This window comes from Miscanthus floridulus, unplaced genomic scaffold, assembly GCF_019320115.1.
Source record: "Miscanthus floridulus cultivar M001 unplaced genomic scaffold, ASM1932011v1 fs_222_3_4, whole genome shotgun sequence".
NCBI classification, from domain to species: domain Eukaryota; kingdom Viridiplantae; phylum Streptophyta; class Magnoliopsida; order Poales; family Poaceae; genus Miscanthus; species Miscanthus floridulus.
Window position 1 is genome coordinate 73988 of NW_027096408.1, and position 23706 is coordinate 97693.

Below are 23706 nucleotides of genomic sequence, written 5' to 3' on the forward strand. Positions count from 1 at the left end.
AAAGATTACTGAAATGCACAGTATACTGAAAATATCAACAATCCACTTCGTTTGGCGTCTCCGCATCTCCGGTCTCCCCCCAACGCGAGACGCGAGATGACGCGCGGCCGCCGCCACCGCCGCCCTGCCGCGCCGGCGACTTTACCGGACAACGACGACATCCTCTCCGAGATCCTCCTCCGCCTACCGCCGCGGCCCTCCTCGCTCCCCCGCGCCTCGCTCGTCTGCAAGCGCTGGCGCCGCCTCGTCACTGATCCCCACTTCCGCCGCCGCTTCCGCTCCCGCCACCCGAATCCCCCCCTTATCGGCTTCTTCGATGAATTTGTAGACTTCCCTTTCTTCAGATCCGTAATGGACCCGCCGGATCTCATCCCACCCAAGCGCTTCTGTCCGCCGATCGGCGATGAGAAGGGCGGCTGTGACCCTAACCATTGGAGAAACTTCGGATGTCGCCACGGCCGCGTGCTCCTCTACAGCCTGAAGGAGAAGGAGATAGTTGTGTGGGATCCCCCAACAGGCGACCACCGCCGGGTTGCCGTTCCGCCGGAGTTGGATAACGGAGAGCGGATGATCTGGAACGGCGCGGTACTCTGCGCTGCTGCCAGCGACCACAGCCACGTCCACGGCGGTTTCTGCTCCTGCCCCTTCAAGGTGGCCGTGGTTGGTGTCACCCGCAATCACACACAGGTGTTTGCCTGCATTTACTCATCACAAACAGGCAAATGGAGCAATCTCGTCTCAGCGGCTGTTCCGTTTGTGGTTTATTATGTTGGTCGTCCCGGCGTCCTGGTTGGCAATGCCTTGTATTGGATGCCTCTTGGTCATGACTATGGCATTGCTGAGTTTGATTTGGACAAACATACTCTAGCATTGGTTGAGTGCCCTTCCGGTGCAGAAGTTTCAAAGGGTGGTTCTCGAATCTTGCTAGCACAAAATGGCGTTCTGTGCCTGGCCAGTCTGTCTGGCAACAGCCTCCAAATGTGGGAGAGGAAGGTTTGTTCTGAAGGTGTTGCCAGCTGGGTGCTGAGGAAGTCTGATAAGCTGCAGAAGATTCTTGGGCAGAGTTCTAGCATGGCGATACTTGGTTATGCTGATGATATCAATGTGATGTCACTATGGATTGATGGCAGTTGCTGCTTTCTACAACTCAACTCCCTGCAGTTCACAAAACTTTGGAAAACAAATATCATCTCCAAAAATCATCCCTATGCAAGTATCTATGATTCAGGTAACTGCTTGTCTATATTTCTTTAAAATAAAAAGAATCCAAATTGTTCACAGTACTTGGTTGCCAAAGTACCTCTATGGTTTCTACCTTGCTACTGAAATTCTGGGCTAACAAATTAAACCTAGTTGTCATGTTTCTTTCCTCTTTTAATGTATACTATGAGCTTACCACTGTGTCACTATTAATTTTATCATTTAGCCATCGCTATATTTACCAATGGCGGGCTGTTTCTATGTTATGTGGGGAAAATTCGATTAATTTATCATATGCATAGCAGTAAACAATGGGAGCATGATCATTGGCAAGTTTACTCAATGGTTACGTATGTACACAAATTCATGTATATCTAGCTATGTTACATATCTTTCCAGCGTTTAAATGTGTAATATGTAATGTATTAATATATGTCAAATAATCATTATAGAAAATAAATTTTTTGACTCGAATCGTAATGTATGAAATGAGTAATTTGATGACACTTTTCGAAGAGTGCTGTTATTTTTTTCATTTAATATTCCTACATGTCTTTGTAGATAATCTTTACCATATTGATCTTGCTATAGATCTCTTTCTTTAACAAAAATAGCATTCTGTCAAGGAGTTATGGGAGTCATGCTGTAAGTGATGATATATGTGAGGGATTTTAAAGCATTTAATGTATATCTAAACTAGGTAAATGCCCGTGCGTTGCAACGGAAAAAGAAACAATACCACGACAATGAACGTGTGTTGTACCCAAAAAATGAAATGATACTTATTTCATAACATCATTATTTCACGAGTCTTCTTAAAGGATGAACAATTATAATATAATTCAATTTTTCATATGAAATCAAAACAATCTAGTTAATAACATAAGAACCATGTTCAGAACTGGTCCATAGAAGACATGGGTGTTACAGAGTACAACCACTTGTTATTAAGTGGCTCTTTGTCACACTTTAGCTTTGACAGAGCTAGTTGCCGATGTTGCCTAAAAGACAACGGTGTTAGTAAAAACTATCTCACCAACTGGTAAGAAACACACGGAAAATATGAACAATAATAGATAGAGTACTGAAAGAAAGGTTGCTACTACTTCCCATGCACTACGGTTTCCCATTCATTCAATTGATACATATCTTCTAGTTCTTATACAGTAGACACGGTGAGTTTTCAAAACATGTATATTATTAAATCCAAATAAAGGTAACAATTCAAACACACCAATGACAACACTTTATCAGTAAAACATTATTTAAAAGATGTCAATCCTTGATTGAAGAGTATGGAAATACCTTCCTATATGTAGTTATCACAGTTGAATGTCTGCTGTCAATCTACAATTATAAACTGCGGTAGTACATGGAACAAGTGAGAATTATATTCCATTCAAAAAAAGTGAAATATTAGGCTCTGTATGCTCAACAATTCATTTTTTCGGGCCATAAATAGTACACTCTGAGTCTAAAAAACTCATGTAAATGTTGAAATAACACGTGGCTCTTTTAGAAATTGAATAATCGCCTACAATGTCCACGTGCTTATAATGGAACATCCAAATCCTAGTTTTGATCCCTAACAAGTTTGAATGATTTTTTATTTAGGTAGCTTATCTCTTATACAATAAATTTAATTATGTCATAATAGCTATGCTGATGTTCAGAAGCTATGTTCAGTAGGGGAACCTAAAATCGATGTCAGAATGCAAGGGAACTAAAGGGATCACAAGTTCACAACTAAGCATCCTATTATGAGTCCAACAGTGATGGATAAGTCTGGCTGTTGTGGTCTTTGTGGGGCTGTTGTGGTCTTTGTGTTTTTAAGACAGCATAGGACAAGCATCTTAGACTAGAGGACAGCATCTTAGACTAGCATCTAGAGGACAGCATCTTAGCATCTAGGACAGCATCTTAGACTAGCATCTTGGCATATGCGTGGCTGGCTAACAGCCTATAAATATGTATCCCAACCCCTCGGGTTGGTATGGCATTGAGAAATAAACCAGAAAATTGTCCCAACTCCTAGTGTCATCCTCTCTCGATGAGACTAAGAATTATGCTACTACCAAGAGTGAGAATTCAGCGACTAACAACTAGTATCAGAGCCGTATTATCCTGTAGCCTGAGCATCTCCTGCTCATCTCCTCTCCCAGCCACACAACAGCCCCAGCTGCGAGCAGCAGCTCCGGCCACTCCTGCTCACTCCTCCCCCGCGCAGACGAGCAGCTCGTCTGAAGCAGCCCTCTCCCCACGCAGCAGCCCCCCGTAGCGCGTCATGTCCACAGGGTAGTCTCAGCGCTCGGTCGCCTCGAGCACGCGGCGTCGGCAGGAGGTTGAACTTGCCGCGGCAGAGGAACGCGAGCGAGCGGCGGCAGAGACCTGCTGCGGCGGCGGCAAGGGCGTCGAGGCTGGCAGCAGCTAGAGCGGAGGCGGAAGCAGCGGCGGCGGCGAATGCAGCGCGTGCGGCGGCAGCGGAGGTCGAGGCTCTGCGCGGCAGCATCGGCAGTTCCATTTCCGCTGACGACACCGCCGACGCGGACCTCGAGCTGCTAGAGAGGGAGGCAGCGCGAGCGTGGGCGGCGCAGTGGGCAGCCGAGCACGCCCACAAGCGTGGCGGCAGCCCAGACAGGCGCGGACGCGCTGGCGGCGCTCTTGGAGGAGGCGCGCACGGCGGTGGCGCTCCTGGGGCAGCCGCGCACGCCCACGAGCGCGGCAGCAGCCCAGACAGGCGCGGACGCGCCGGCGGCGCTCCTGGAGGAGGCGCGCACGGCAACGGTGGCGGACGGGTCGATGGAGAGCGCGGCCTTCACAGGCAGCGTGGCTCTCTCTCCTCGGATCGGTACCGTGGTTACCACGGGCTCCAGGCTGTTGTTAGGGACGTCGGTCCCGGTGGTGGGTGGCCTACCCTCACCAAGACCAACTACGTCGAGTGGGCTGCGGTGATAAGGGTAAAGCTCCAGGTGCGGCACCTGTGGGAGGCAGTCCGATACGGCGACGTCGACTACGACCTAGATCGACGGGCGTTGGAAGCCCTCATCGCTGCAGTCCTGCCCGAGATACAGTTCTCGCTTACCAACAAGCGGACTGCCATCGCTGCGGCACGCATCGGCAGCGACCGCGCCCGCGAGTCCACACTGCAGGCACTTCGCAAGGAGTAGGAGAACCTGGCCTTCAAGCCAGGTGAGGACGTTGATGACTTTGCTCTCCGTCTCAACACTCTGTTGCAGAAGATGGTGCAGTTCGCCGATGACACCTACGGCGAGGAGAGAGTTGTCGAAAAGCTCTTTCGCTATGTCCCCGAGAAGTACAAGCAGATGGCTCGATCGATCGAGTCCCTGCTGGATCTCTCCACGATGTCGATCGAGGAGGCGATAGGTCGCCTCAAGGTTGTCGACAGCGATGAGCCACAGTCTCTCTCGAGGCCCATCACCACTGGCGGGAAGCTCCTCACTCGTGAGCAGTGGCTTGCCAGCCAAGGTGATCGGAAGAAGGGGGAGCCTTCTTCCGCGACAGGCGGCCGCAAGCGTGGCAAGCCACGCAAGGCGCGCAGAGACGCCCAGGCCGGGGCGCGAGGACGTGCCGAGGGTGATGCCCGCGGAGGTGCCCAGGGCGGCGCCGCCGGCAGGCACAAGCCGGCACGAGATGACGCCTACCGCAACTGCGGCCAGCTCGGCCATTGGGCCAAGGACTGCCGACAGCCACGACGTGGCCAGGCCCACGTCGCACAGGCGGAGGAGGAGGAGCCGGTTCTGTTCATGGCAAATGCAAGCATTGAGCTACCTCCAGCGGCATCGGCCGCAGCGGCTCTCCTCCACCTCGACGAGCCAAAAGCACACGCCCTCCTCGGCGACAGCTCCGGCAACGACAAGACTGACGGGTGGTGCCTCGACACCGGCGCCACCCATCACATGACCGGTCGACGGGAGTTCTTCACCGAGCTTGACTCTAGCGTCCGAGGCTCCTTCAAGTTTGGGGATGCCTTCGGCGTGGAGATCAAGGGCGTCGGCTCCGTCATCTTCACCACCGTGTCTGGTGAGCACAGGCTACTCACCGGAGTCTACTACATCTCCACGTTGAGGAACTCCATCATCAGCTTGGGACAGCTGGATGAGAACGGTTCGCGCGTGGTGGTTGAGGACGGAGTCATGAGGATTTGGGATCGTCGTCGTCGCCTTCTTGCCAAGGTATCCAGAAGCGCAAATCGACTCTACGTCCTTAACGTGCAGGTGGCACAACCCCTCTGTCTCGCTACTCGTCGGGACGACGAGGCATGGCAGTGGCACGAGCGTTTCGGGCACCTTCACTTTGAGGCCCTGAAGCGGCTCAGTGCCACGGAGATGGAGCGAGGCCTACCGTGCCTCGACCATGTGGAGCAGCTCTGCGACGTCTGCGTGTTGACGAAGCAGAGGCGACTCCCCTTTCCACAGCGGGCTAGCTTTCGAGCCAAGGAGAGGCTCGAGCTTGTGCACGGGGACTTGTGTGGCCCGGTGACACCGGCCACACCGGGAGGACGACGCTACTTCCTGCTGCTCGTCGACGACCTCTCCCACTACATGTGGGTGATGGTCCTCGGCAACAAGGGAGTGGCTGCGGACGCCATCAGGCGCGCGCAGGCTGCTACGGAGGCGGAGTGCGGCCGCAAGCTGCGCGTGCTGCGCACTGACAACGGCGACGAATTCACGGCGGCTGAATTCGCGTCGTACTGCGCTGATGAGGGCATTCAGCGCCACTACTCCGCGCCGTACAGCCCGCAGCAGAACGGCGTCGTCGAGCGGCGCAACCAGACGGTTGTGGGGATGGCTCGGGCCCTCCTCAAGCAGAGGGGGATGCCGGCTGTCTTCTGGGGAGAGGCGGTGGTGACGACCGTCTACATCCTCAACCGCTCGCCTACCAAGGCGCTCGACGGCAGGACGCCGTACGAGGCTTGGCATGGGCACAAGCCGGCGGTCTCCCACTTGCGGGTCTTCGGCTGCCTCGCTGTTCACCAAGGAGCTTGGCCACATCAGCAAGCTCGACGACAGGAGCACTCCGGGAGTGTTCATTGGCTACGCGGAGGGCTCGAAGGCCTACCGCATCCTAGACTCGAAGACACAGCGTGTGCGCACGGCGCGCGACGTTGTGTTCGACGAAAGGCGAGGATGGGCGTGGGACAAGGCGGTGGACGACGGCTCGGCTCCGACGTACGACGACTTCACTGTCGAGTACGTCCACTTCGAGGGAGCTGGGGGAGTAGGCGGCTCTTCTTCGGCTAGCGCGTCTACCCTAGTCCCCGAGCCTCCACCGACCCCGGCGCCTGCTACTCCAACAGCACCACGCTCTCCAGCCAGGACCTCGGCTGCGATGAGTTCTTTGCCGACTCCACCACAGCCGGCAACGCCACGCACTCCAGCACCGACAGGCACCACTCCGGGCACGTCTACTCCACCACCAGCTCGTGTCGAGCACGGCCCGGTTGAGCTCGCTACTCTGCTCTCTCACGACGAGGAGCGCGTCGACGCGTACCACGACGGCGAGCCATTGCGGTACCGTACGATGGAGAACCTTCTCGGCGACCAGCCGGTGCCGGGACCGGTGCCTCACGACCTGGAGGCGCAGTTGCACCTTGCGTGTGACGACGGCGAGCCTCGGTCGTTTGCAGAGGCCGAGAGACATGCGGCGTGGCGCGTCGCGATGCAGTTGGAGATGGATGCGGTTGAGAAGAACCGCACCTGGGAGCTTGCTGACTTTCCTCGTGGTCACCGCGCGATCACCCTTAAGTGGGTGTACAAGCTGAAGAGGGATAAAGCCGGTGCCATCGTCAAGCACAAGGCTCGCTTGGTGGCACGAGGTTTCGTGCAACAGGAGGGGGTCGACTTCGACGACGCCTTTGCTCCCGTGGCACGGATGGAGTCCGTGCGACTCCTCCTTGCGCTAGCTGTCCAGGAGGGCTGGCGTGTTCATCACATGGACGTCAAGTCGGCGTTCCTTAACGGCGACTTGAAGGAAGAGGTCTACGTGCACCAGCCGCCGGGATTTGCGATCCCCGGCAAGGAGGGCAAGGTGCTCCGCCTGTGCAAGGCCCTCTATGGCTTGCGGCAAGCACCGAGGGCATGGAATGCCAAGTTGGATTCCATGCTAAAGGGGATGGGCTTCGAGCAAAGCCCGCACGAGGCGGCCATCTACCGACGGGGCAGTGGAGGTAATGCTCTGCTGGTGGGTGTCTACATCAACGACTTGGTGATCACCGGCACCAAGGATGCGGAGGTGGCGACATTCAAGGAAGAGATGAAGGCCACCTTCCAGATGAGTGACCTGGGGCCTCTCTCCTACCTGGGAATCGAGGTGCACCAGGATGACTCCGGGATCACGCTTCGACAGACCGCCTACGCCAAGCGCGTCATTGAGCTAGCTGGGCTCATCGACTGCAACCCAGCTCTCACTCCGATGGAGGAGAGGCTGAAGCTGAGCCGCGACAGCACGACTGAGGAGGTGGACGCTACGCAGTACCGGCGTCTTGTGGGGAGCCTTCGCTACCTCGCCCACACACGGCCGGACCTGGCATTCTCCGTCGGCTACGTTAGTCGGTTCATGCAGCGACCGACAACGGAGCACCAGCAAGTTGTGAAGAGGATCATCCGCTACGTTGCGGGGACTCTCGACCACGGCCTCTACTACCCTAGGTGCCCTGGGGCGGCACACTTCGTTGGGTACAGCGACAGCGACCACGCCGGCGACATCGACACCAGCAAGAGCACGAGCGGGATCCTCTTCTTCCTCGGCAAGTGCCTCGTTAGTTGGCAGTCGGTCAAGCAGCAGGTGGTGGCCCTGTCCAGCTGTGAGGCCGAGTACATAGCGGCCTCCACCGCTTCGACTCAGGCGCTCTGGCTCGCTCGACTGCTTGGTGATCTCCTCGACAGAGACACTAGAGCGGTGGAGCTCAGGGTGGACAGCAAGTCCGCTCTGGCCCTGACAAAGAACCCTGTCTTCCATGAACGCAGCAAGCACATCCGGGTGAGGTACCACTTCATCCGAGGCTGTCTTGAGGAAGGGAGCATCAAGGCGAGCTACATCAACACCAAGGACCAGCTTGCGGACCTGCTCACCAAGCCCCTTGGGAGGATCAAGTTCCTTGAGCTCTACTCCAGGACCGGGATAGTTCAACTTTCCCACAAGACGACACACAAGACTTAGGGGGAGAATGATGGATAAGTCTGGCTGTTGTGGTCTTTGTGGGGTTGTTGTGGTCTTTGTGTTTTTAGGACAGCATCTTAGACTAGAGGACAGCATCTTAGCATCTAGGATAGTATCTTAGACTAGCATCTTGGCATATGCTTGGCTGGCTAGCAGCCTATAAATATGTATCCCAACCCCTCGGGTTGGTATGGCATTGAGAAATAATCCAGAAAATTATCACAACTCCTAGTGTCATCCTCTCTCGATGAGAGTAAGAATTCTGCTACTACCAAGAGTGAGAATTCAGCGACTAACAAACAGCTTGTCAAATATATGACTAACAAGAAAGGCAAACAGGAGGGTTCTAGCATGTCAATACGAGACTCCTAAGCATTATTTTTGTCTACTCTGAGAACTGGTCCAGATTGGCAAGAAAACAAGCAACTAACTCTCACGTCACTAAGGTACATGGTAATAACCTGCTCCTCTGAACTGCTATCTATGTATGACTAAAAAATATACAGGCTCAGGGATCAAAGAAAATTAATTGTAGCAGTAGCATCTGTTTTCAGTTTTCCTTGAGAACAAGTAGCATTTGCTTTCAGTTTTTGCTATTGTCGGATTGCTACAGTTTTATAGTTTTCTATAGTTTAGTAGTTTTGGTATTCAGCAAGTGCAGGTTTTAGAGTTTCCGGTTCTGTTTTTAGAGATTAGTAGTAGGTTCTGTACTTGTGCTTAGCATTTGTTTTCAGAAATTGCAGGTTTTGTGGTAGTGTCGACACAATACTTATCGGTTTTGAATGTGATTTTCTGTTTTTACAGATCGCAGGTTTTGCGATAGTGTTAGTACTACAGACTGCATACCAGTTTGTTTCAGCAGCGCTAGCCTGATGACCAAGGTAGTTTGTTTCAGTAGCGCTAGCATGATGATCGGGGAATTTCAGTAAGACGTCATCTTGCCCCTTGGGCATGAGATTGTTGTCCCCCCTGGTCATTCCTCCATCACTGAATACAATAAAAGATAAATAAACATCAGACCCAAATCGATTTGGAACCATAAATGCGAACACACATTGAGGCACTCAAGTCACAAGATTAGCAAAAAATGGTTGAGAAATCTATTTGCACTTGATGAACGTATATGTTATAATAAGCTTATCAAAATCAGCTATTTTACTTGCCTTATCATTTTTATATGAATGACCCTAAGAGACTTGGAACAGTGCTAGATAACTTTGGAACATGGCACAACCAGATAGCACAAGTAGTTAAGGTAGATGAAACAAATTATTTGAGAAAGTTAAATATTACCAGATAACCGCGGAAGGCAGCTTGTGCTTTAATGGCCATTTGCCCTTCCTCAACCTCTCAGCATGAAACCCCACAGTGCCCTGCATCTACAAGTCTTGACTAACATTACACACTGGCACTTCTCGCACCCTAGAATTCTCACTCTTCGCCACCTCACACACGGTCTCATTGTTGTGGGCGCTAACAAAGACAGGCTCCAAGATCACCGGAGAGCTCTCAGAGAACTTGGGCTCCTTCCCGGCAGCAGCATAGCCTTTGTTACCCACACCCTCCTGCACCTGGAACAGATCCCTACTCGTTAGCTGGAGTTACATATCTCAGAGCCACACTCAGAAAATCAAAATTGTAACTGCATTCTGAAACTACAGAAGAAGAATAATGTGAGACGTCAAATGCAAAATGAGATGCATGTAAAAAGCTTTTGGCGGCTACAGTTTTCCCTTGAATTTACTATTACTGTTTGAACAAAGCATAATAAAAAGGTGAACTTTGTGACTGTTGGAGTTGTTACCCTGCAGGTATCTAGAGGTTGATGGCGCTGGACAGGTGGCTTGGTGGCTTATCTTATGTTGAAATTGACCCTTTATGTAGCGGCTACTTGTGAATTGTAAGTGCGAAGTGAATTTGTGGGGAATAATTGCTTGACGTATGAACTCCCAGCCTGTTTCGATGATCTCTGTCGACATTAGCAGTTGAGACTTGATTAGATATATGCAGTGACATATAGATGTTAGTTTGCTTATGTGTTCGGAGCACATTTGAGCCGAACTCCTCTGTTAAGATTTGAAGTTGACTAGCAGCCTAGCAGGTGCTCCTTAGTCCTGACTCCTGAGGATACGAAGCTCTACTCTCGAGTCTCGACCCTACTGCTTTGCATTCTCTTGTTTTACTGTTCTCTTTTGGAGCCTTGAGCTTCTGTGGTCAGGCTGTAGCTAAATTATTTACTTCTTTCGTTCTTAAAAAAAATGCAATTCTCACTTCTTGAAGCAATTCCAAATTTAACCAAATCTCTCCCAAAAAACTAATCGTTTCAAATTGTATGAAGTTTTGATTTTTCTAATATATATCTAAGTGCATAGCAAAAGCTAAGAGCATGTTCGTTTTGTCGTAAACGGTCGTGGATTATTTACTGTTGGTTGGTTTGGTGTGAGAGAAAAATATTGTTCCAGCTTATAATCCACGATTGTATACGAGCAAGTGAACAGGCTGCGATTTGTATTTATGTTGCTAAATAAATATAATTAGATTGTTTATGGAATATATTTTTTTATAGTAAGCCTATTTTAAACATAAATTTTGTTACTATTTTCTATAAATTTTTATAAAATATAAGAAAAAATTTATCCTAAACATCGAAGTTTATTCTATTTTTAGACCAAGGAGTACTTTTGCAGTCAGGTAGTAATCCTAGCTTTGCCTACACTTGGCGGCGTAGTTTCGACTCTCCTCGAAGGGAGGGCATATGCAGATATATCATCGGGACAAGCATGAGTGCAAATCTTGAACAATTGAATCCGTCGGTTTACGTTTATCCCTGTCAACCATAACCTAACAACGGTGGCATTGAAAACGGGAGGCATCAGAATTAGGACGACTTGGAGGCTTCGTTCGTTGGATTCTTCTGTCAAGAGGCGGCAAGCATTGGAATTCGAGGCCACGTGATACTGATCCTCGGTTTATGTGAATGCCAGAAGCCACACCGATTCACATGATTATATCAAACCTTAAACCAAATGCTAAACAAATACAAAGACTACCTAATCTATTTTATAGCATTTCCCAGGTGCCATGTGGCCCAATCTACATAAAGTGACCAAAAAATCAATTTCGTGGTGGGCAATAGTAATTTTCATTTGGGTGCATATCACGTAGATTGCATGATACGTGGTTGAACTAATTCTTTCTATTGTCTTGTCTAAAAAATTGTCCGAACATACCTACTTAGTGTCCTATTGCAACGCATGGACATAGACCTTCTGTCACCGTATCTTAGCCCACGTGGCATGCGTGTCACATCGTCTCAATGTGGAAGAAAGCTTGTGGCAATTTCTGTTCGTTTCGGCTGAATTGGTTTATAAGTTATGGCTGAAAGTACTATTGGCTGATTTGGTGTTAGAGAAAAATACTGTTCAAGTCCATGGATTATAAGTTAGCTACGAGCGAATAAGCCGACGAACAGACTGTATGTCTGAGATCGTTGTGCGCGCTCGCACTGTCCCGGTTTTGACGGGCATGCATGCATGTCGTGCTCAACTGCTAGGCGGCGATGTGCACGCCAACCATTCGGCAACGGCTAGACTAAGAGTTTGTCAAGGCCATGATGACTATATGAAGGCATGGCTGTCCGTATATAAGACTGTCTCCAACGGTCCAACCCAAAAACAAGACGCATTCCTCGGTTTTACTGTTGCGCACAGTGAAAGGGTCCGTGACCCATAAACTCTCTTCTCCAACCGTCGGGCGCAACACCTCGCGAGCCCCGCCGCCTCTTCCTTTTCGTTTCTGTTCCGTCCGCTGCGTCAGACTTCACCGGCGCGCGGCGGCCAGGCACCACCGACGCGTGGCGGCGCCAGAGCTGCTCCTCCCGGCCAGCGGTGGTGCCCAACCTTCACCGGCGACTTCGGCGGAGGTCCACATGAACCTCCGGCGAGGCCCCATGGACGGCGCGAGCTCCTTCCCCTCCCCTGTCCCTCGCATGGACGGCGCGAGCTGCCCATGCGCCGGCTGCCTAGATCCGGCGGGTGCGAGGCGAGCACAGCCGAGTGCGCCCCCTGCCCGCAGTGCCGCCTGGCCAAGCGCCCCCGTCCGCGGTGCCGCCTGTCCGAGCGCCCCCGTCCGCGGGCCCGCCTCGCCGTCGTCGTCTGCGGGCTGCTCCGACGTCACCTGTCCCTGCTCCCACTGACCTCCATCGGCCTCTGTCGACGAAATACAGTCGGCAGTCTACCTAGGGGTATGCCCAAGGTAGTAGATTGTCGGCAGACAGATGTGCAAGTCACAAACAAGACGGTGACACAAGACAGACACGAGGTTTTATCCAGGTTCGGCCGCCAAGAAGGCGTAATACTTATGTCCTGCGTCTGATTGGTATTGCTGTATATCAATGAGAGATGTTTTTTTAGAGGGATCCCCTGCCCGCCTTATATAGTCCGGGAGGCAGAGTTACAGATCTGAAAACTAATCCTAGTCAGTTACAATTGCCATATGTGGCCGGATAAGGATTCCTACTCTAACCGACCAGGATCCTGCTTGATCGCCAAATCTGCCTTGACTCCTTGCGCGGGACTCCAACCAGGTTGGTTGGGCCGCATGTCGTCTTTTGGCTGGACCGAACCCATCGATCCGGGCTGGCCCAAGCTTAGCCGTAAGGGTATAGGGGTTAATATCCCCACAGCTAGTCCCCGAGCACCATGTATTATGCTGCGACACGCCATTTCGACCTTCTCCGACAAGTTTTGCCCGAGTCCTTGACATCTTTCGACCACCGTCGTCGCCGGAGAAATAGGTTGTCCGAAGAATGTATGGTGCTCTTAAGAAAAAAGAAAAAGATTTCCGTCCCGTGAAGTGTGCCCACTTGTATTTCTGAAAAGAAATGTAAGTGCGTCTCGGAGCGTAGCATCTTTGATCATCAGAGGCGTAGCGGTCAAAAAACAAACACATTCACCGCAAGGTGAAGTGTGCCCACTTAGTCCCCGAGCCTGGTAGTAGGTGAAGTAGGCACGTGGTGCCAGGGTCTAAAAAGAATTCCCAGTTAAGTTGAGTACCTAATCGCCGTACAGGCGATACGAGATGCACCGGCAGGTGCATCGTACCGATGTAGTCCCTGAGCTTGCTGGAAGGCGAAGTATGAGCCTTATAGCAAGGTCTAAATAAATATCTCTCAACTGTATGTGAGTACAAATCATATGTAGCCGAGGAGAACAATTCTCCGATCAGTGGTCGGGATAGCCCCCGAGCACACTAGCTGTCGGAGCAGTCCCCGAGCACGATAGTAGTCGGTGTAGTCCCCGAGCACAGCAGTGGTCTGGGCAGTCCCCGAGCACAGCAGTGGTCTGGGCGGTCCCAGAGCATGGCAGTGGTCTGGTCCATCCTTGAACGCGAAAAAGGCATCAAAAACTCGAACGCCATTAATGTATTTATTCGTTGTATTTATTTATCTCTATTCTCTGCCAAGTCCAGTCTGACACGCCTGGTCAAAAAAGCAAATGGGTATAGTATGTCATTCTGTCTTCTTACTCTTTTCTGTCAAACAATCGCCTGGCACCTGTATGGAGGTGCGTCAGTGTGGGCCCTCTTACACTATCAACGAAGAGGCGCGTACACTGGTAACGAAGGAGCGCATTTATTGGCGTTGATTTCGAGGTTGTGTGAACAACCGTCTGCGGCGTGTGTGCATGACTCCCAATAATCTCGGGCGAACGAAACAACAGAGCTCTTTGTTTTATATAATGTAGATCTGGTAAGTTACTCACACCATTCCCCATTGTCATCCGCCGCCGCAACCTTCTTCTTCCTCCTGCCGAAACCTATTCCTCCGAAAATCATCGCTAATCCCCTCGCCACCGCATCCACCCCCTTAGTGAGGACAGACTAGTGGCAAAGAGAGATGCCCAGAAGAAAGGCGGGGTCATGGCGAAGGAATGGTGGAAGTCGCGGAGCAATGAGCAGACCATCGAGGACCTCGTCACCATGGGAGTGCTTCACAACAAGGCACTCGCGGGATGGCGTGCGCCGGAAGGAGAAAGCTTCCCCAATCCACAACCAGGTAAGATTGTGGTTTTTGAAGACTTCTTCAAATGGGGTTTCGGGATTCCAGTGCACCCATTCCTTCAGGGTCTCTGCTTGTACTACGAGATTGGGATTTGCAATCTGCATCCCAACTCGATTCTCCTTATCTCCACCTTCATCCATCTCTATGAGTCTTATGGTGGCTTCTAGCCCCATTTTGACCTCTTTCACCACCTGTTTTGTCTTCGGAAGAAAGGGAGCGGTGGCTCAAAGATTGCCGGAGGCGTCTACCTAAATCTGCGCGACGGCATGAAGGCACAATACTTGCACTACCCCTGGAACACCTCGCTGGATGAGTGGTACAAGAAGTGGTTCTACATCCGTGAAGAACCGAACACCATCACCCTATGCGACGTGGGGCTGATTCCAGAGAAGAAGAATAGCTGGACAGAGAAGCCCGAGAGTCTGGAGCAGATCGCCGAACTGCTCGGGATGATCCCATGGGGAAAGCTAGATGGCCCAAGTGTGGTCGGGAACTTCATCAGCCGAAGGATCCAGCCCTGCCAGAAGAGGGTTCATCTAGGCTTCGAGTACTAGGGGAGCGCCGATCCAACAAGGACCAGGAAGGAGCCGCTCGACAAGATGGAAATCAAGGCCAGGATTGGGGAGCTCTTCAACCTGGCCAATCCCAATTACATCAGGCTGAACGACATCGAGCATGCCTTCAAGCTAGCTCGACCTCTCCCAAAGGTAAATGATGCCTCCTTTTAATTGTAGAGTCGTGTTGTAACCATAAATTGACTGTTGTCCCCTGCTTTGTTCCTCAATGTAATGGTCGTGACCGGGCAGCAGTGTTCGTGTCGCCTCCCCCCGGTGTAGAGTGGCCTCAAGCTGCCGACCCAGCCGCCCAGACCAGCACCAGGACCGACGACGTCCACTGGGCGGCACTTGAGACTGTGGAGGACGCATCGACCAGAGCCACTAGCAAGCGTCCAGCGGCTAGCAAACGACGCCAAGCCATCTTCCCCTTGTCGGACGACAAAGCAGAGGATGCGAACATCTTCTGGCTCGTCCCTCGAAAGAGGAGAAGACAGATGGGATCGTCGGAGCAAGGTGGCTCCTCTGTGCCAGCAGCGGTCGCATCACCGACCACTGCCACACAGAGGACAAGCGAGGGAAACACCGAGCATCAAGCCCCGACGCCTGTACCGAAGGTGGAAAGAGACCCGGTGGAACCTGCCGAGCACGCGGAGCAGGGGCGGTCGAGGAGACGCTCCTTCGCAACATCATTCCACAAATCAAAGCTATAAGTATCTATATCTTTGATGTAAGCTTGTAATTTGCATTGGATACTATTATCCTCTGAACTTGTCTCTGATATATTAGGTCGGTGTCCACCGAGAACCCCGACCAGCTAGCTGGGTGCGGCACAACTTCGCCAGCTATGGCGGGACAAACTGCCCAGCAGCCAGCCGTGGAAGAGCCTATAGCAGGAACTCCGCCGGGACCTCAGCAGGCGAACAACCAGACGCCAGTCCCCGAGCGGCTGGTCAAGAAGACAGTCGAGCAGAGTACAAGTGCTCCGAGCACGAACCCTACTAAGGCGGATACCATGGCTCCAAGGGAGCTAGATCTAGCTGAGGAGCAGCAGCCAGAAGTGGCCTAGAGCATTCTTGCCGACGCGACTGGCTCGTGGAAAAGTCCTGGTGGTCGTGGAGTCTGCAGACTCTAGACCAGCGCCGCCTCCCGAATAGGAGGCTGAAGAGGAAGAAGTAGAAGAGGTCCTGGGCCGTCCCTAAGATAGACGACAACATGTATATGTGTCGCGCTATTGGAACGATGAATGGGTTATGCACGAAGAAATCCCAGAGGTCGAAGAGACCCTAAGAGTCGAACAAGCGGCCAAGCGTCTGGTGACAGAAGTCCAGGTATGTTTGGCTTGAATCTTTGACCCTGTTATGTAGTCGAAACTGTTTGACTTAGCTTATCTGTATGCAGGACTTGATGAAAACCACAAAATACCGAAAGAGGTGCTTCGACCAGATTGAAGGAATCACGGCGACCAATAAGGAACTTTCGGCCGAAGTGGAACGCTTGCGGCGCCAACTTGAAGCCACCGACCAGAAGAGGATAGATCGAGAAACACAGAACCAAAACCTGGTCAGCCAGCTCAATAACAAAGAGCTAGAGAAAACAAGTAAAGTTTCATCTTATCGTAGCAAGTGTAGGACTTGTGTTGTTGTATTCTTGGTAGTAACAGCTGTAATGCAGGTTTAGAAGCTGAAGTGACCTGCCTCCAAGGAGAAAATAGCCGTGTGACCGCAGAGTGTGGTCGCCTAAAGGAGGACAACGTGAAGCTAGCACGCAGCCAGTCTCAACTCCAAGACCACACCAACAAAATGAAGGAGGAACTAAAAAGTAAGTATTCCAGATCACCTTCCTCATTCTGTTGCCCACCTTGTTTGTCGTGTTTTCACATTTGATGTCTTGTACTGTGTTCAGTTTTGAAAGTCAATGCCAAGAAGCACTTAGAGGTCGTGATCAGAGAACGTGATGACTGGAAAGCACGATGCCTCAAGGCCACCGAGGAGCGGGACACGTGGAAGAACCAGGTGCCAAGAAGTGGCAACTGGCATTGTGCCCGTCCTTGACCTTATTGACCCGGTGCTCATAGAGGAAGAGCCGAGGACGCCCTAGCTCAGACTGGTGAAAGGTCCTTGTTTGGTTTTGGTAATTGAGTGACAACTTAGGTGGACTAATTGTGTTTATGTGAGATACACAGGTGATTAGTCCATAGATACATGTGTGTGAGCAACATATGCCATGAAGGTGAAAATGGCTTGGAGATGTTGCAAAGCTCACACATGTGATGATGAAGGAGCTTAAATGCATATGAGACATGACATTGAGTCATGTGATCAAGGTGGAGAAGATCAAGACAAGACTTGGCTTGATAGGACCGGTTGTAAGCGTGAAGGGCAAGTCAAAGGCTTTGGAGTGATGGACCGCGTGGCGGTGAAGCTTGAGCAAGATTTGGCGCCGATGGACGATGGCAACGGTGAAGAGCAAGTAAAGTCAAGATCGATGAACCAATATGATCACGTGATGATATGAAGTGGATCATATCATTGTTGATCGTGTTGGTGCATGTGTTGCATTGACATTGAAGGAGATGGAATGGAATGCGCAAGGCAAAGGTATAACCTAGGGCATTTCATTTCACCGGTCATAGGTGTGTAGAGAAGTTTATGACCGGGTTTAGGATAGATGGCCGTACTATTAAGAGGGGCAAACTTGTTTGCATATCGGTCATCTAGTGCCACTCGAGTGATCTAACTTTGCATTGTCGCTAGGATCGAGTGGCGTGGCAAGTTGAGTGGCTAACATCCTTTGGGAAATGATTGTGAAAATGCTAACACACATACACATGGTGGTGTACACTTGGTGGTGTTGGCACATTTACAAAGGAGGTGGTGTTTGCAGGGGTGAGATGGGTTAGGGTCCCTCTCTTCTAGATTCGGCGCTTTCGGGAAAATGGAATACCTATTTTCTATTGCGCCGGATGCAAAATTCTTGGTGGTCAGCACATTGGAGCAAGGGTGAAGAAGTTAGAAGTGAAAATGAGTTGGTCGTGAAGACGCTAGCGTCGGTCAACTGACCGGACGCTGGGTCTGAAAGCACCGGACGCTGGCTGGCTGCGTCCGGTCAGGCTGACGTACGGTGACACAGTAGCTGGAGTGTGACCGGACGCTGGCTGCGTCCGATCACATTCGACCGGACACGTCCGGTCATGCTCGGGAGCTTACTGGAAACGACCGAATGCTGGGGGTTCAGTGTCCAGTCAGTTGAAAGCTGCAGCGTCCGGTCAGGTCAAGTGACCGTTGGAACTGGGACACGTGGTCGTCTATGGGCGACCGGACGCTGAGGTCCAGCGTCCGGTCAACACGACCGGAGCGTCCGGTCGGCCCGACCGTTGCCTAGTGAAGGGGTAACGGCTAGTTTAGCCCTTGGGGCTATAAAGAGAAGTGGCCTTCGGCCATGGCTGGAGCGGAGCACCTCAAGGGACTTAGTGTCCATGCTTGTGAGTGCTTGGGAGCCCTCCATCACACATATACTTGATAGTGATCATTCGATTGTGTGAGTGAGCGATTCTAGTGCGATTGCATCGTGAGGTTGCATCAAGTGGCACTAGGTGATTAAGTTGCAAGCCGGTGGTGCTTGTTACTCTTGGAGGTTGCCACCTCCTAGACGGCTTGGTGGTGGTCTCTGTTGAAGCCCGCAAGAAGCTTGTGCGGCGCTCCAGAGAAGTGCTTGTGAGGGGCATTGTGCTCGCCCCACGGGAGCCATGAAGAGGAACTCTAGTAAAGCGTGTCATTGAGCTACCCTCACTCAAGGGGTAGGTTCTTGCGGCGCTCGACATGCGGGCTTAGCAGGTGATGCTAATTAGCCGCCGAACCATCAAGTGAGCGGTCGACACAACGGGGACTAGCGTGTTGGCAAACACGTGAACCTCGGGAGAAAAATCATCGTGTCAACCTTGTTCTTCCCGTTGGTTTGCATCCCCATTACACAAGCTTGCAATTACTTTTATACATATTAAGCTTGTGTAGTTTCTCTTGTAATTAGATAGCTTGTGTAGCTTGCTAATTACCTTCTTGCTTGTGTAGCATAGAAGTAGCTCCCTTGCGTGGCTAATTTGGTTTTAGTAACCTTATTAGTCACATTGCTTAGTTTGTGTAGCTAAGTATTTGCGCTCTCTAATTAGGCATTGGTTGCCTTGTTATTGAGCATTGCTAGTGAGCTTAGTTAGCTTTGTGCTTTTGCTTACTAGCATGTGTAGGAGCTCCCTTGTCGCTTAAAGTACTAGTGGCATAGGTTTATCTAACCTTGCTCCTAGAATTGGTTAGGTGAGCTCTAGCTAGCCTGGCACCTTTGTTGCATAATTGTTATATTTGCAAGGTGCTAGTGAACATATATAGTGGGGTATAGTCTTGGCTAGACCGATAGTTTTAATTCCACATTTGTATCGGTTAGCCGACGCGATTAAGTTTTAGAAAAGACTATTCACCCCCCCTCTAGTCGCCATCTCGACCCTTCAACTGGTCGAGAGATGCAGACAAGCGTGGGGATGGTTCCAGGAGTTCGTGAAGGAGGCTGGTGAGTACACGGGTGCCCATGTACTAAGCATGGTGCGTGCCCACTACCCCCTGATCGATCTCAAGCGCCTGGAGGCTGGGTACCCGAAGGAGGTAGACCCAGACAAGGCAGAGGAGCTTCGGACGACCCAGCTAGACTTGTCGTCAAAGATAATTGGTGATATTAACCTGTGTGGAGGTGGTATAGCACCTGTACAGGGTACGCCATCGACGAGTCAGCTGGAAATGCCATCAGCTACAAGCCAACCATCGAAGCCTGTGGTCTCGACCAGCCAGGCACCAGCGGGGCCATCCCCTTCAGCTCAACTAGCACAAGAGTCCCCGAGACTCGAGTAGGGTATCGGAAGCGACGAGCAGTAAGTGCCATGCGCCCCGACCAGCCAATGTAATAGGCTTAGAGCTGTAGAAGAAGGATATAGTTGTGTTATTGTGAACTTGAGCCTCTTCAGGCAAGCTTGTAATAACGTAACTGTATATTATTATAAGCTTGTTTGCTTTGTATAAAGCGTATTTAAGCTTGATACTTTATGTTGGTGTAACTAAGTAAGAACGTATTAACATTCTGTTTAGTTGTACCATCGTGCTCGACACATCATCCCGAAAAGTTTGTGTGGCCCTAGTTTTTCATGTGGTCGGAGTGTGAGGTTCGGTGACATGTGCACACTGTAGACGTAGACAAGTTAAACCAAGGGGGACCTGCCGATCACCCATAACGTAGAGAGCGGATCCCATGCACGTATTGGGAGGAACTAGAGACAGGGCCTGCTCTGAAAACCGTAGAAGGAGTGGTGGTCGGTTTTTACTGGCTAAGTTAGAATAACCATAAAATTTGAAGTGACACATTAGAGTGGTCGAAGAAATCATAATTGCTTTATTGAAGTAAATCGAAAGTACAAAAGGAGTACATATCTCAGTAGTTAAGCATAGAAACATCTAAGCTTGTCGATGTGCCACAAGTTTGGTACGTCCTGTACTGTCCAGGCGAGCTAACCTATAAGACATTGGTCGTGTAACTTCCTTGATCATGAATGGTCCCTCCCATGGGGTTGCAAGTTTGTGGACACCAGCCTGGTTCGTCTTCCACTTCAAGACCAAATCCCTGACCATGAAGAACCGCTCTTTAACATTTTTGTTGTAGTACCTATGCAAAACAGCAAGGTATTTGGCCGTACGTACGCAAGAATCGAGCCTTTTCTCTTCTACGCTAGTTTACTTCTAGCTCCCGTACTTCATTGACCTTGCCCTCGTCGAAGTTCTCTACCCTTGCTAGTCTAAAAGCTATATCTGGTGGGAGGACTGGCTCAGCACCGTAAACCATAAAGTATGGTGAGACGCCGGTGTTACGACTGGGCTGAGTTCAGATGCCCCAGACCACGGCCGGTAACTCCTTGAGCCATCTTCGGGAGCTTTGTCATTTTCTCTATACATCCTCTTCTTCAATGCGTCTAAGATCATGCCATTTGCCTGCTCGACTTGTCCATTAGCTCTAGGGTGCGCCACCGAGACTTATTTTACTACTATGCTCCTTTCATCGCAGAAGTCCCAAAAAACGTTCCCGGTGAACTGAGTACCCAGATCGGTGATGATGCTGTTGGGTATGCCAAAATGGTGGATGACCTGGTCGAGGAACATGACATCCTTTTCCAAAGATGTTTGTACCAAAGGCATGTATTCTATCCACTTAGAAAATTTGTCAATCAGCACAAAAACACATGTAAATTTCCCTAGGAGCCGGTTTGAAGGGCCCGATCATATCCAGTCCCCAGCATGCAAAGGGCCAAGAGGCTGGTATCGTCTAGATCTCGTGTGCTGATACATGGATTCTTTTGGCGAAGAACTGACAACCCTCACAGTGGCGGACTAGCTTCTCTGCGTCGGCTACTTGTTGATGGCCAATAAAACCCTGCTCGAAAAGCCTTACCGACCAGTGTTCTTAAGGCCACGTGGTTGCCGCAGGAGCCAGAGTGGATTTGGTCCAGGAGATGTTCGCCTTCTTCCTAGGTTATACACTTCATCAGGATTTCTTCCTTTGCGTTTTTGCGCCATAACTTGCCATCGACAAGCAGATACTGCTTACTGCGACGCATCAGGCACTCGTTTTCTGTCTGATCAGTATAACCATTGCCATCTGTTAAGTATTTGATGAAAGGTACTCTCCTAGTCTAGGCTCATGAGTGGTCGAAGGTGGCTCGGTTGTGCTTGGCGCTGGAACCGTAGCCACCAATTGCTGGTACAGAGCTTTGTCGACCATGGAATCTTCCTCTTCGATGGAAGGCGTGAGCAGATCTTGGACGAATACACCATGTGGGATTTTGGCTTGAGATGATCCTAACTTTGATAGCGCGTCTGCTGCTTGGTTCTTATCCCGGACCACGTGTATGTACTCGATGCCATAGAACCTGCCTTCCTAGCTTTCTTATCGATTTGCAGTATGCGTCCATCTTTTCGCTGGTTGTGTCCCAGTCCTTGTTGAGTTGGTTGATGACCAGAGCCGAGTCTCCGTAGACATAGAGACATTTAACACCAAGCTCGACCGCAATGCGTAAACCATGCAGGCATGCTTCATACTCGGTGGCATTATTAGATGCTGGGAAATAAATCCAGAGCACGTATTGGAGCTGCTCCTTGGATGGTGACACGAAAAGAACCCCTGCTCCTGCACCGTCAATGTTGAGAGAGCCGTCAAAATACATAGTCCAATATTCGTCAGATCTCGGAGAGGTAGGCGTGCTTAAGTCTGTCCACTCGACGATGAAATCGACGAGTGCCTGAGACTTGATTGTAGTATGGCTTGCAAATTCCAAGGAGAATGGGCATAGCTCCATTGCCCATTTAACGATGCGCCCGTTCGCATCCTTATTGCGAATGATGTCCCCCAAAGGGTACTCGGTCATGACCACCACATGATATCCAGTCGAAGTAATGTCTCAACTTTCGAGATGTTATCAGTATGGCGTAGAGCAGTTTCTGAATCTGTGGGTCCTGGTCTTAGATTCGTTGAGTACCTCGCTGACGAAATAAATTGGCCGCTGTACCTTATAGGCGTGGCCCGACTCGTCGCGCTCGACCACCATGGTAGTGGAGACCACCCGATTGGTTGCTGCAATGTAAAGTAGGAGGGTTTCGTCTTCTCTAGGAGCAGTGAGGACTGGAGGTGATGTAAGGTAATGTTTTAGCTGCGTAAAGGCAGCGTCTGCTTCTTCCAACCACTCAAACTTCTCGGATGCTTTGAGCAGTTTGAAAAACGGTAGCCCTTTTTCTCCTAATCTTGATATGAAACGGCTTAGGGCGGCAATGCATCCGGTAAGCTTCTGGACATCCTTCACCTTCTTGGGGGCTTCATGTCTAAGACTAGCTTTGACTTTCTCCGGATTAGGGTGTATGCCGTCGTAACTAACGACGTTGCCTAGCAATATGCCAGAAGGAACACCAAAGATACACTTCTTTAGGTTTAACTTCCATTGGTATGTATTGAGGGCCGCAAAGGTATGTTTTAGGTTGTCAACAAGGGTATGTGCTTCCTTGGTTTTGACAACTACATCATCCACATAGGCCTCTACTAGGTCATCTTTTATCTCGTCTACGAGGCAGGCCTGAATGGCGCGTTGGTATGTAGCCCCAGGCGTTCTTGAGCCTGAACGACATAGTCATGTAGCAGTAGGCGCCGAAAGGCGTGATGAAAGACGTCTTGATCTGATCATCCTTTTTGAGAGCGATCTGGTGATAACTAGAGTAGCAATCGAGAAAGGAAAGCAGCTCGCAACCGGCGGTTGAATCTACGACCTCGTCTATGCGAGGTAAATCGAAGGGGTCTTTAGGGCAGTGTTTGTTAAGATCAGTATAATCAACGCACATTCTCCATTCATTATTCTTTTTGCGTACAAGAACCGGGTTGGCTAACCACTCTGGATGATATACTTCTTTAATAAATTCGGCTGCCAAAAGCCATGTGACTTCTACCCTAATCGCCTCCTTTTTGTCGCGAGCGAACCGTCGTAGCTTCTGCTTGATTGGTTTGGCCTTCCTGTTGACATTTAAGGAGTGCTCGATCAAGTTTCGAGGTACACCGGGCATGTCGGCAGGTTTCCATGCGAACACATCCACGTTGCTTCTCAAGAACCCGACGAGCGCGTCTTCCTATTTAGGATCCAGG

At 50.7% G+C, this 23706-nt stretch overlaps 1 protein-coding gene across 3 annotated transcripts in view; it reads left to right on the forward strand.

The window, feature by feature from the left end:
- LOC136530865 (F-box protein At5g03970-like) overlaps nt 1-23706 on the forward strand; it is a 44307-nt gene continuing 20601 nt past the window's right edge. The window contains exons 1-2 of one of the 3 annotated variants that reach the window (XM_066523575.1): nt 3-1228; nt 10191-10468. In XM_066523575.1, coding sequence (XP_066379672.1) covers nt 97-1228; nt 10191-10198 — 1140 coding nt within the window. In that variant the 5' untranslated portion in view covers nt 3-96 and the 3' untranslated portion in view covers nt 10199-10468. Of the gene's footprint in view, nt 1229-10190; nt 10469-23706 lie in introns of those variants that run through there. The other 2 variants (XM_066523574.1, XR_010777899.1) reach the window with 2 other exon arrangements.